The following is a 14,368-nucleotide window of genomic DNA, read 5'->3' as shown; positions in this document are numbered from 1 at the left end:
TGAAAATTCCACTTTTACCGCTTTAAGCTCAGCTTCTGTGGAGCTTCTGAAGAAATTTCTGCGGAGTAAACGAAACCAATATTGCGTTAAACCCCACTGTACTTAGCCAATCCACAATACACGCGATGCTGAATCAGCGCCACCAAGCAAATGGCTACGTTTCTCCCCGAAGTGTGGGTGTGATTGTTTATGCGAAGGTCATTTTAATAGTGTTAAGGGAGAGTATTAAGCTCGTAATCTTCCCTATGAAATGGCTGTTTTCCCTTTTGGTTTATTCGTGATTTGAATTCTGAGACCTGAAACCCTGAGGAAGATTTTTAAGCTGAGCGTATTGGCTCTTCAGGCAGATCAGGACGTCGATGGAGTCCAAAGACGTGAACTATGTATATTTAAATCTTGACTGGTCTAAACCAATTTATTTATTTAAAAAACCCTGTAAGTAAAGAATTACCGTGCATTCGTCAAGGCGACCGATCAAAACAAAGATGAGGAAACTGCTAATGTTTATTCGGTTCTCACTTTCTACTTGCATCGCCCGGTATTTATCTAACATTATTACCTGATTTATTACGGTCCTAGGTGCGAAATGGCCGAAGGTCACCTCTGTTTTCCTAAACAATTATCCGCTGGATAGGACGCTGTGTCGTACGTATATAAATTCGCATAAAAATGTACAATCTACAGTTAAGAGTTCATAGTTCTATTCAACAGTGCCTACCATGCCTCCTGCAGTTTTGCTTGTAAGATCATAGACCGGCAGCAACCTCCCCAGAAAGGGAGTTTTGGTATTTTTTTTAAATTAAACATTTCAGCTCAGTTTGGCCCTAGTAGTGGTATCAGTCTTGGGCAGGCCTCAGGACAGTGCTCCAGTTGCAAATTCCTCACCCCAGGGGGTTGGTTCCACACCAGTCCCGATTATAAGCCAATCTGCTGAGACCAAAGAAGATGGAGGTTTTAGCTACAGGTTAGTGCGCTGTTGTAGCTAAACCGACCGATCATCCTTGTTTTTTGCTTGTTCAGTTTCGAAACCGGCAACGGTATCAAAGTAGAGGAATCTGGAAGCCTGAAAGAAGGTCCACCCTCACTGCAAGGTAGAAGCGCTGGCAGTGAAGGCGAAGATGGAAACAACACCCTTCTAGTATTGCAAGGCAGTTTCAGTTACACTGGACCTGATGGTCATGTCTACAGCGTCAAGTAGGGCTCCTTCACCATTTCACGTTTTTTCTCTATTACCAACGGGTCGGTCTTAGGTATGTGGCCGATGAGAACGGTTTCCAGCCTGAAGGGGATCATCTGCCCACACCCCCTCCCGGGCTCGAAGGGGTAGCGAACCGAAAGGTGCAAACCCAAGTGCAGTCCCAGGTGAAGCAGCAAGTCCAAAATCTGGTACAAAGCCAACTGCCATCGTTGAACCCAACTACCGAACTGTCTACTACTGTCCAATGACTTGATGCTACTTCACCCTTCACCTCTCCCTACTGAAACTCATGTCTTGAGTCTTATTACTATTAATTGCGCGTTTTTTTGAAAAATATATCAATTCTAATGAGAAACAGTGTACTTCACTCTGTGCAATTTACTTTAATCTGACCTTAGGGCCGGCGCGCACGAAAAGTGTAGAAAGCAAAAGGCAAAGAGCAGACGTTTAGATAAACATTAATGTCCGAGATTAATCTCGGGCCGCAAAATCCGGGGCCCCCCCTTTTATTTGCCTATTAAAAATATCTTAATGTAAGTTTAAATTCTATCTGGGGTTAAGTGCGCGCAAATAAAAGAACGAGCAGGAATTCGGAGCAGATAGGGCGAGGTGGAGGGACACAAATAACCATTACTCAAAATTAAATTTGAGTCCTCGCTGGATGCTTTTAAAACCTACGATTTTCTCGGGGAAACCTGAGGTGAATTTCTGTTTCGGGGGTTGTTAAACCGATGGGGATTTAATGGGATTTGTTGGGTAAAGCATACAAAGAGGGCGTGTATGCTTTGCCGTGTATGGTTCTACAAGAAGGTTCGTTTTTCTTGGTTTTTGAATCATTGAGAAACCAAGAACTTTCCGAACTAAAATTGCACGCAGCCCGACCCCCCGCGTCCCAAAACGGATGTGTGTATTTTTCCTTCAGAACAGCTTCTATAATAATAATTATCCCTCTCACTCCCTCTTGCGCAATGGACGCACCCTTCATTTCAGTAATGCAATCTTATAAATTTCATTCTATCTTTGTTCCTGTTCGCCCAGATCATTGCAAATGGGAAAGAGAGAAAAACGGACTTCAACTAGGCCTTTCCTCATTTCGATTGAAAATCCGGAGTCTCGTGTAACTGCTCTTTTGAAAACAGCGATGTTAGACAAAGAAGAAACGAACTCCAAGTGCCCCTATTGGTCCCTCTGCAACTGCAGTTATGGCATTGACAATCACAGTCGCCTCTGGAAGCAGATCGAAGCCTTCCTATTGGTCGATGCGAGAAATTTTTTGAGGCATCGAAGATGTCTGAAAATTACATTTATTTATTTACGTATTTATTTTCGAGGTATTAATTTGGGACTTGCATCGAAATAATTTATTAAATTTTGGGGAATTTGTACTTTCCAGAAAGTGCCATAAACCCGTAAGTACATGATGATGCTGCTGCCAAGACGCCGCTGAATTCTGCAGATGTGTGTGATCTGCCCATCTGCCCCAATAAGAACTTTATAATGTAAGTTCTCATATTATGCATTCCCGAACCCTTTTGCATGCACCGGAAAATAGAAATTTACGAATTTCCTTAGAAGAAATTCCTGAGTTATTACGAAATGAGTTGCAGTTTAGAATTAGAGATGAGAGAAGAAATACATTCGAATTTAACGAGTTCTTGACAAAATCACGAAGATCATCACCATATACATATATGTATATATGTGCGTACCGCATTCGTGTATGAGTACTTTTCTGTAAGAAAATTGTCGGTTTAAAAGAGATTTTTTCCGTTTTGACCAGCCGGCCTGCAATCCCATTAGTTCCAGAAAGCTCCAATCTCGACCCCCTTCAGCACGCCGCCGCCCATCACAGTCGAAATATTCATTAGCCGAGGCCCGGGAGATTGGTTTTGACATTTGCGGCACGCAAAATTCCCTGACGATGAAATAATTGCGATTTAAAGCGGGCCCCAAATCGGGGGGGTGGAGCCCGACACGTGCGGCAGCGTCTCCGGGGCGCCGTTATCGACGTGGCCTGCATGTCAACATATTCATGAAATGTCACCGGCAGTCGGGATGCCCTGTATACGCGCCCCCGTTGTTTCCCGAAGATTTATGCCAGAATGTCCCGTCGAAACGCATCCATCGCCTGCGTCTGAAGCCCCCTGATATTAACTCTGATTTAATGAAATTAATTACTGTTATTTATTGATGCGGTTAGGATTATTGGAGATGGTGGAATGTTGGTTAAACAGCTCATAATCACACGTTAGCAACTTCTTAATTGACACGGTCGCATTTTTTTCGGGGACGCTTCCGTGGTTTTTATCAGCGCGGACTGGGGGCCCCTAATCTGACCAACGATCTGTCTTAATTTGGACCTTTCCGTGGATATTGCCCCTAAGCAAAGTTAGGAGGGTTTTGAGCCTCACTCGTTTGTCGGGCTCTCTCCAGGTTAGTCCGCCCCTGGCGTCCGTTTAGACAATCACCGGCCAATAAATAAGGCTTATGCCCTTCTATAGTGATCATCGTTTAGGCGCTATCCTAATTTGATTATTAAATATTTCACTCGATAATCCTGTTTATGGTCAGTCGGAGCACAATGCGGTACCTCGCCCGTGCTCCCATCACAATGGGTTATACGTCATCGTATTTAGTTTCAAGACCAGCAGGTACCACTTGATAATTGCCACTAAGACTCAGAAGTATGGACGTCCGGTTGGCGTAGATTGCGAGTTATTGGGCCTATTCTGTCCTTTCGAGTTCGGTCGATTTATGAACAGAGACGTTTAGATGTTTATTAACGTTGATATTGCGTAATATTTATAGATGCCATCAGAAGATGTCGCATTGTGAAAGTTTCAACAGAATTGAACCCTTCTCGCTTTAGGACAGCGGCGGCAGGAATTGCATTAATTTATTCAACTCGAGAATAATGAAAAATGGTCTATTTTCTTTGTAAACTACTTGGGGTCGCGTTAAAAGCTGTCGCCAGTAATTATTCAAGTGGTTGTATTGGCTGGAGAACTTGCAAAGCTCTCAAGTTCGGCCTGGCCCAACTTTGCCCATTAATTATACGGGGGAGCCGACTTATGCGCCGGCTTTTTTTGCCTTTCCCCGAAATAAATTCGAATTAATTTTAACACGAATTAATATCAAAACGTCCTCGGGAAAACGTGCACAAAAGGCTCCGTTCTTGCGGCAGCGGGGACGAATTATTTTATATTTTAATTAACGGCCAGGATGTAATTAGCTGAGACGTTCGCGTTATTGGGAGAAATTCCTGATGGTTGAAACAAGATTTTTCCCTCACTACATAGACACCATCGATTATTATCAGAGTAAATAAGACATTTCCCACCCCGTAGCGCCCCCATTACAGTGATAAACAGACGCATTACTTCCAAAGTGTAGCGATTTAGTAAATTTCCATTCGCACCCCTGCTTTCTGCCATTTTAAAAGCCACCCCCAGTATTTTAAAATAAGCCTCGGATTTTGTCCCAAAATGTGACTGAAAATTGCCCCTAATAAAACATAAAGGGGCCGCTTTTCTTCGGTTTATTTTTTCGTCCCTCGACGCCTCAGCTTCGGCCCACTGCGTCGTCTTCTCCCCAAAAGCCAGTCACAAAAACTACACCCAAATTTGACTTATTCGCCCTCAGTTTCTTAACTCTTTCCCTTTCGCCGTCGTCATTTCGAGAACGGGGGGTATGATTAGGGCTCCCCTCGCGCCCGCCCACTTTGTCTTAGCTTTTGCGCTTCCTGTGGGGAACTTCGGGCAATTCATCTCGCTCCTGGATTCGCTTCCTTATCCCAGCTTCTGCCTACAAATGCCTTCCGAACTGGATTTGCGCCCGCCGATATGTTTGTAACGTAAGCGTAGCATATTTATGACGTTAAGTTTACGGTATTCGCGTCTGGAATAGGCGGTTGAAATATCGCTGGCACAAAGGAGAGGGAAAACTGTTGCTGCCGCTTGTCTGGATTTTTTTTTCTTGTTTTAACTCATCTCCCTCAAATTCGCGAATTTCTTAGCGAGCTGTTGAAAGGGGTCCCAATCAAAGTAAACGCGACGCACCTAAATAGCTGCGACGTTGAAAATCGTTCTTGTAAACCCCCGTTTAAAATCCCCCAAAGTTGATTTCTGCCTTAATGATCGAAACCATACGCCGATTCCCAGGCGATGTTTGTCCTTATTCCCGTGTTTGCGTTCGAGCGGCACTCTTCAATGCTTCGCCTGTCCCGGGACAAGAATCCGCATACCGACACCGTCACTTGTATACAACGTGAAATATTACCTTCGCCCCCCGGACACCCAAAGCGTAGCGAGGCCTTAAATAATGCCAGCGAAGGCTGGACAATCCAGATTTTCGGTGGCGAATTCCGCCGGACTGTCCGTGCCGAAAACTCCGTTTGTTTATCACGTGATTGATTTTGCCCGGGACAAATCTCTGTATATCGGGCCTGAATTATCGCCAATAGCCGATGCAAAGCCGACTTTGGCCATAAATCACGTTTGGGAGGTTTATTAAAACTGGTTTGTTTATACGATGCGTTTTAAGGATTTTGCGAAGTTCCGTTTGGGGCCCTCGGGTGCCAGCACAGAGCAGGCGAAGCTGCACGCTACTCCAAAACCCCTTCCCGATCTATACGTGCAGCACGTTAGGTTGCCTAATTTTTATTAAGTCATTCACGACATCTTAAAATCGTCATTCGCCATTTTGTCCACGATCATTTAAATTTTATCGACGCAGCACACTTTGTTGCCTCCCGAACTCTTGATATATATTATATTGTACCACAAAAGGCTCCGCACTATTGCCCCTCCCCTCAACAGAACATTTCACGTGTTCTTACACTTTCGAAACCTTCGAAGTTAACTTTCTAACAAGCCTTCAAACCAGGCGACCAACCCCTCGTCAGAAGTCAGCAGCATATGTTAAGGGCAGCTTAACCGACTTACGGCAGCTACGACCCTCCGTGCATGGCAGCAGGGCCGGGACCCTTTCCCATAATTATTTGGAAATATAATTTGGTTGATTTTATATTGTCCATTGATTATTGCGTTTCGGGGGTTTGATTTTTCAAATTGTGCGTTTATTAATTTCATTTCCCTTGTGGATACTCTATTAGAGGGGGATTAGGGATGGGGATTTGTTTGCTGCGCGCTCATTAGGCTTTAGGTTGAAGGACCGGCTCGGATGCGTAACGATGAAACGTGTTTCATATATCGCTGAGTTGTGGCCGCATTTCACCTCACGTCCAAATCTCCGGGCAACCCAATCTACGCCCCCTAATCCCGTCATTGTCCGCCTACAGCTTTTCTAGGATGCCGAAATGGGGCCCATTGTGGTCGGCGATGCGGATTTCGAATGTCCGAATCTCATCTTTCGGTTTAGGCGCTTAAACGCGTATAGTAATGAAGTCAACGAAAGCCTCTTCTCGAGATTTTATTCATAACGTTATTAGGGCATGTCAATCGGACCTGCTGAGGATATTACATTATACCATATAACTACATATCTGCTTCCGGCTCATTGTGGGGAATGTATGGGGTGTTTTAAACTTGATATTGTTAAAACTATTGTTGGCGAAATCAATTTCTCTAACGACCCTCCCGCTTTCCCGTAATTTGAATGAAAAGTAAGAATCTCAGGGATGATTCCAGAGCATATGCTCTATATAATCCAGAGGTGTCGCGGTGGCAAAATTTAATTTAATTTGTCGCCCTCGAGGGTCCAATTACGGCCTGCAACCTCATAAGCAAATCAAGGGTTGTTTATGGGCTTTTCACCACTTTTTATTGCATTTTTATCCGCGCGACGCACAAAAGCAGCGAGCTGCCGCCTCCGCCTTTTCACTGTCTCCATTTTCACTGTTTTTTAAGGATCTGGATGTACGATTTTAATTACTGTTAAATTAATAGTGCGGCACTGTGTAGACGACTATGGGTGTTTCGTTTTTGTCCCGCTTCTAATCATCCGTAGGCTTCTTCGCAGGGCAAGCGTACATTGAGGTGGGGTCATTTATTTTCCACATAATGAGCCACACACTTGGATTTTAACCTATAAAATCGTACATTTCCAGACTACAGTTCCAGACCCTTCCAAATGGAGAGGGCGCATTATCGACAACCCGAGATGTTATGAACGATTTCGGAAATTTACGGGTTCAATTGCAAGATGACCGAACGAAATCGTCCTCCGCCATAACGTCAAATAGAGCTTTGCAGTTCCGGGTGCGGCGACCTTCGCCTTAATGTCAAGAATAATTATGCAAGTATTGTTGCTCAACTCTGACAGTGTTAGAGATTCGTTTGATGACATTTCCACATTTCGGTCAACCATTGGCGTGATAATTAAGTGCCTGAAACTGGAATGAATTCAACGGAATGTTCTTCCAAGTGATATTAACATGAACCTCTCCTTGGAAGCAGATAAAATTCAGTAGCGTATCGCGTGTTACCGAACTTAATTCAGTGAAGTGTGTTTATTCGATTATTTATTTCATCATCAACGCCCGGGCACCCCCAGCTATTCTTCTCGCGTTACTAATCGCAATTTGACATGCCATGTCTATTTTAATGCTCCTCGTCTCCCCCTGGCATCGTTTTCACTAGCACCACCGTTAAGCTTTCCATTCGACTCGCTCTCGATTCGTTTTACATTAAGGTCGTCTTGTTGGTGCGAGTTTCGGGGCATTAAGTTATTCATAGGGCCGCGCTCTAGACGAATATTCGGATTTTCAGACTTGCGAAAGTTTTACATACGCCATATCGGTAAACAATGGAGGACTGTGAAACCTCTCGATGGAGAAAATCGAAATTTAAACTTCGCTTTTCCTTTACAAAAATTGGGATTTATGAGCGTATTGTCCGCGTTTTCTTTTTATCGGCACCAGATCGCTTTCCCTCGCATTGGTGTAGGTCACGAACTTAACAATCAATGGCATGTTAACAATAGTGGTTACGTCATGCTATAGAAAATATTATTTGCATAGTAGGATTAGGCGAGCGGATTTTGCCGTATTTGCCTTTAAACCTCAAGAAAACGTCCTTGGGGTATTTACGCGTCCCGACCACTCTCTGACCCTCACGAACTGATTAGAGGTAATTAGGAAGCCACTGAGTAGCCCATGCTGCGTAACACGTCTTCAATGTAATTAGTAGTAAGTCGCTAAAACTTGCAGTCGGGGCTTAGTGGAAATGTGCCCAATGCAAATGGTCGCAACCAAGTTTTATAAGCCAATCTGTACAACGTCGATGGGATCATTTCGATCACCTGCAGGATGTCGCCTTGGTTGCCATAAAAGCGAATATCGTTCATATAATAACTTCAACACGATTTCACTGCGGTGACTGAGTCACCCAAAGGGGCCATTGTCATCGGGCAGCGCAAGTCGTCGTGATGAAGTTATAAAAGTCAATTTATACAGCATCAGTACAACCACATCCGTTAGGTGCATTCGGACGTTTAACTAATCACAAAAGCAGTTAAATTGGTCTTAGTTGTTAACATTAATATTTTAGACATATTAGAATCGCATAGAAATGTTGCTTTATGAACCAAATTAAAGAGAGCGAAATCTGCTCATCTAAACCGAACTCATTATTTCCCTTAAGTGATGCGTCCGTACATTCGCAGTTTCCGAATTGGAGACGGCGCAACGTCGGCGGCGGCACGGCCAATCATGGTCCGAGACCGGAGGGCGGCTCGGGGGTGGGGGGCGGCAAACTGGACGGGCCGACGCCGCCGACGAAAACGTACAAATTTTTAATAACCGGACGGCGATCGAGCGGATTGTAATTAGTCCTTTACGATTCCGATGGAAGAAGTGTGGAAATGGTTTTTTAAGGGTTTTATTACAAAGGACGACAACAGGTTTTGCATCCTTTTTAGGGATTTATTGTAGGGGTCAAGAAATTAAACTTCGTAACGATTTGGCCTACAGGCCCTTATACAGCCAAATTGAGGAATTACAGTTCTATTCGTAGACTTTGTGGGTAGCTCGTTATTGGAATACTGTTAAGTGCAGCTTTAAAAACCAAATATTATAGCCCTTCCAGAGGTCAACTGATTTGAATATTGTAATCGTATGTGAGGCAAACTAATGCCGATGCGTATGCGATTGAGAGTAGCGCGCAGCTGTTACATAACTAATTGGTTGTTACGTGCGGTGTATGAGCGATTTTTCTCACGTTATTACTGCTCGACTTACAGCAGAGGTCGAAAAGTGACATTTGTATTTTTGATCATGTTCACGGCCGAATCAACTCATGAAGTTATCTGCGAAATCTCCATAAATAATCCGTCTATTTTATAAACATTTTAAAGAGGATTTCCTAGCGAGTTTTATCACACTTTTACGACCATAGTATTTTTCTTTCGTGTATTAATATTCAGCCCGAACGCTGATACTTTCGGCAATGTTATCTCTGCTGGAGGCAAAATCGCCGGTTCGATATTAAACCGTCATACAACAATAGGGGTTCCGGCCAGCTCCGCCAGTGCGCGCCACTGCGCACATATTGATTTCGCCCTATTCTGTGCGAAAGACCAAAGACAGGGGCGCGACCGCAATGTTCTTCACCCCCCTTCGGTCAGGATATCGAAGAAATACGTATCAAGACAGTTATCGCCCCGTCCTCAAAAAGGGCCCAATTACCAATATCACGGTCATTCAAAGATGGCGGGCAAGGGCCGTTTTGAAAATCAAGACGAGTGGGACGCCACTGGGACGACCAGCTGGCCTATTGTTCCCACCGACCCTTCGGAAGGGAAACGTCTAATGCCGGAGGTATGACGACGAAGGTTGAATGTGAGATATACTGCTGTCACTGATAATGTGGTTTGAAATAAGGTCCTGTCAATCTAGTTGAGGATAAGAAATTTAGACGGCCTGGATATTGTTCCTGGAACGTTGCCAGGCGATTTTAATAATATTAACATAGCCCCTTTTGGAGATGTGTGGTTTTCAATTTAAATAATTCATTTGTGAGTTTCCTTAGAGCAGCTCAAAGTAGAACGTGCTGCCCTCTATTGATTAGTTTCATAATTGGAGACGTTAATTATGCATTGTTTTTGAAGTGTGGCTCCACCTAGAGCGTCCCGGTGAAGTAAGTTAAGCAGATAATATGATTCGATACACGCAGTGCCCCCTTGTAGCCAGCGGCGCAATAAACGCATTCAGTTGAGTTGGATCGATTTCGAGAGAGGAAGATCACTTCCAGTTGTTTATTTCCGATTTCCTTCTTCTGGCGTAGCGAAACGATTTGGCTACAGCGCCATATGCTAAAAAATCAAGAAATATTACACCACTGCTACTCTTTCCTGTGCGCACAGGTTAGCGGCTGACTTTAAAGGAACATGTGAGAGCGAAAATTCAATTGGTTTTCTAATGTTAAGCAAACTGCCGAATTCAATTCAACTTTTCGACCAATCAACGCCGGCTAAAATTTCCTATAAAATTAGACATCAGCTAACAAGGCGCCATCTATCGAACGGTTCTAAAATGGATCGATTGCAACTCGTCAAAGTTTACGGGCGCTACCTACGTATTTTCAGGGGGATACTCGGCATTTCAATCGATTCAACTGCTGCCTTCGGTCGCTAGAAGAGGGCGCTACGATCTTTGAAATTGGCTAAGAATCAGATTAAACAGGGTTGTATTCAGACATTTTAGAGTTTTGCAAAATTACCAAAGCAACGAAGAACGATGGATATTTATTGAAAAAAAAAAAAAAAAAAAAAAACAGTTTCGGGCAGCAACAAAACGTTACTGTAAAATTACATTTTATTAAGCGGCTCGTATAAGAAGTCAAAAAACAAACTCATTAAAATAAACAAACAACAATAATTGCTTAAAACTACATAATTGCACCATAGTACGATCTACGAGAGAATCGTTTTCATGATAATTCAGAAGAGTCTAATCGGGTAGTACCCTAAGTCGAATGATTTATTATACAACTCGAGTTGCAGTCAGGGAATAATGTTCTGTCAAGAACAACAGTCTTAATCGAACGGTATCACGTCCATGAATGCGCAATCGACTACTGAGCATTTTTTCTTCACATACCCACCCTTTAAAGGGTTGTATACGAAATCGGTGGTGGTTGGATGTTTGATATCGAAACCTTTGCGTATGTTTGACCCCAAGTCTAGTATATCACGATTCTGATACATGATTTTAACCTAAAATTAAAGTAATTGACTCAACAAAAGCTTAATGGCCCGTATTAGGTTTCGGTCGGTTTGATACTTACCTCCTCTTCGTTACTAGTCAAAGAACTACTGCTCTTGAATCTGGCTGCAATATTGTCTAGCACATCAACCAATAAACTCAATTTCCTGCCGGCGGCAGCGTTTGCACCCTCCTCGCCCTCGCTGTAAGAATCTAAACGGTTTTGGTCCGAAAAGTACGAGTAGGAATTGGAGGAAGTTAAGGTACTGCAAGAAACCTCGGAACCTAACCAAAAAACGAGTACTTTCTCTTTACGATCATTTTGAAAGAAACCTACCGCTCGCGGAGAGTGGAGAGGACCTCTCGGACGAGCAACAAGAGTTGGGAGGTACCAGTTGCAGTTTGTTCACATGATCCCTGCATTTGCACGAAAGAGGTTCTAGTACTGAAATTTTGGGGCCGATTACCTCTCGAATTTCGTGGGAAATTGATTCATTTTTGAAACACGCGATTAGCAGGGCCGCCGGGAGGGTCGACATCATGCAAAGCACTAAAAAAATGTTCGGTATTAATATAATAATCGTGATTTTCTCGCGTTTGAGTACTTACGAGTTCATGAGAACTGCACGATAACACTGACAACTGCACACAGATTTGAGCTAGAGGTACCTGGTCGATATACAAAAGAAAACGGAATTCGGGTTTTTGCCGTTTCAAGCATAGCAAATAGGGGGGGTGCTAATAAAATCAGATGGCAGGTAGAAACCCTGAAAAATATTCTCACAATAAAGGGGTAGTGGGCCAAAGTGTGCCAAAATTGTTTATTGCCAGAGACGCACAGGGACCATTGTTCGACACGCTTTGTCTTTGCATCGATTAACTTTGCATCGAATCCCTTCACACAATGTGTAGCAATACGCTGGGACATGAAGCTATGCCTTTGGCCAGAAGAAGTGTTAAAATTGATCTTGGAGGCACTGTGTACAAAAGCATGGTATTCAATGAACACAATTACTTTCCGCAACGTTCAAAAAGTTAAAAGGAAATATAGTGGCGCGGCCTGTTGAAAAATCTCCCGCTCAACAAAAGACCAAGGGAAAGAATTATCAGAAGAATTACAATGAAACAAAAGCAAGCAAAACGTCGCGAACAATAAGAAATTAAGTATAGGCCCTTTAAAAACTCAGGGACAATAGGTTTCTATATACGAAAATACAATGGGAAAGAAGGCAGAAAGTTTGAGTGGAAGCAGGGGCGGGTCGCCAGGAAACTAGTAAATTGTGGCACGTATTCCCCGAACGTTCGGTATCGTACGGTGCACTCCCTCAACTGTAGAGGAACCCATTGTTCGTCCGGGCCGGACAAGGGCCAATAGAATTAGTCTATTCTTCTCCTCTTATTGTCTCTACATAAACGGCTCTATTAATATTCGAAATTTAATTAATTTTCGCAAGAGTTTGACGATAGGATAATGCGATAGACACAATGCCGCAAGACTCCCCTTATGATGCCGGCGAGGGGATTTATTTAAATTGAGAGAGTGCCTTTGTACACCAACAAAGGTTGGCTCACACTGGATCTGGTATTCTCGCTTTTTTTTCTTTTTTTTTTTAACGTGAAATACAAAAAAGGAGAATCGAGTGGGAGTCTAACCCGGATCAATTTGTCCACGTCCGCAACACGGAACCGATATCATCGATAGCCAAATGAGAACGTCGGCTTGTCGCGGTGAGTAAACTGGTCTGGTGAGCCTGTAGTTAAACGAGCGGAGGAAATTTTCGCCGCACGGTAGGTAAAAAGGGAAGAAAGCGTTGAAAATGACGTGAAATAATTTTGGTGTTTTCTTATATTTTGTAGTTTACGAAATAATAACAATAATAATAATAATAATAATAACAATAGAAACGTGCGACAATAAGGTCTTTAATTTTTAAACGGACCAATTTCGTTGTCAATCAATGCTCGCGACCGAGGTGCAACATTGTTAAACAACGCCAGCCAATAGAAATATTGGGCTCCTGCGAATTAGCGTTTCCGCGAAAATTTAACGGCACTTTTCACTGCTTTCCTACGATAAACGGTTCGAACTCGACGAGGAAAAATGTAATCGACATTGTCTACGCCAACTGACAGCCGATGATTTGCCACGCGCTCTTCAAACGATACTGTCGTTCGGGTTACGCCACGAAAAAATTGACAAGTCGCCCCGGGTCAAAAGTTTTGCCGCTGGTACGGTCCTGCGTCATCACGACTGGCTCATTCGCCATAATGTCCATAAAAACGTATTTTAACACTTAAAAGAATTTTCGCGTGTCAAACGGGTTCTACCGATAACTTTTCTCTCGTGTTCGTAGAATACCTCGAGAGTAATAATGACGAATAAAATGCTGTCGCAATAGATATCGACACGCGACTAACGATTTTTATCTAGAAATGGGACTTCCCAACAATGAAACCTCGTTCTTCAATTGAATTTGAGCAGGAAGATGTCGTAATGGAGCGTTCACAATGCCGGGCTAACAATGCGGCCACTAGAGCGTTTTGAGCGTTGCCATTGTGGCGATTGTTTAATGTCGTTGTTTTACCCCGGGCCTTACTAAATTTATTCTGTTTTTAAAGCTTCTTTGTGCAAAAAGGACCAAAAGTCCCATATAAATTCGTCAAAAATTGAAGGAAATATTTTTCATGAAAAATATTTCCTTCAATTTTTAAAGAATTTATGCGGAACTTTTGGTCCTCTTTGTACGTTCTATACCTTTGAGAGGTATATAAGTAGGGGTTGCTCGGGCAGTGCGATTACGCACTACTCCCGGTTAAAACTGACGGAGAATAACGTTGACTTTCCGCTAGGAACTCAGCCGGACGGGAAAGTTAACGTTTCGTTGACAGGTCTGCCGCTCCGAAAACTCCCCATTTCAGAAAACGATAATTTTCGTTTTTACAATAATGTTTCCCTAAATTCCGAAGATGGCGCAGGGCCGGCCTCAGTAGGTCTGGCGCCTTGGGCA

The 14,368-nt window shown here is 43.3% G+C and overlaps 2 protein-coding genes across 2 annotated transcripts; one reads left to right on the top strand and one right to left on the bottom strand.

The window, feature by feature from the left end:
* The first annotated feature begins 632 nt into the window (after window positions 1-632).
* LOC136342304 (cuticle protein CP14.6-like) lies at window positions 633-1,553 on the top strand. Its single transcript, XM_066287978.1, has 4 exons — window positions 633-740; window positions 813-964; window positions 1,021-1,194; window positions 1,251-1,553. The coding sequence occupies exons 1-4, from the start codon at window positions 720-722 to the stop codon at window positions 1,444-1,446; spliced, it is 543 nt and encodes a 180-aa protein (XP_066144075.1). The 5' UTR covers window positions 633-719; the 3' UTR covers window positions 1,447-1,553.
* Window positions 1,554-10,932: 9,379 nt separating this feature from the next.
* Window positions 10,933-12,110, bottom strand: LOC136342302 (uncharacterized). The gene is made up of 4 exons (XM_066287977.1): window positions 11,970-12,110; window positions 11,698-11,910; window positions 11,443-11,645; window positions 10,933-11,371 (listed from the first exon to the last, which is right to left on the bottom strand). Exons 2-4 carry the CDS (start codon window positions 11,900-11,902, stop codon window positions 11,192-11,194), a joined length of 588 nt encoding a protein of 195 aa, XP_066144074.1. The 5' UTR covers window positions 11,903-11,910; window positions 11,970-12,110; the 3' UTR covers window positions 10,933-11,191.
* Between the last annotated feature and the right edge of the window lie 2,258 nt (window positions 12,111-14,368).

This window comes from Euwallacea fornicatus, chromosome 11 (assembly GCF_040115645.1).
Source record: "Euwallacea fornicatus isolate EFF26 chromosome 11, ASM4011564v1, whole genome shotgun sequence".
NCBI lineage: Eukaryota > Metazoa > Arthropoda > Insecta > Coleoptera > Curculionidae > Euwallacea > Euwallacea fornicatus.
The sequence above is the reverse complement of the archived record's forward strand: the minus strand, read 5'-3'. Positions and strand labels throughout refer to the sequence as shown.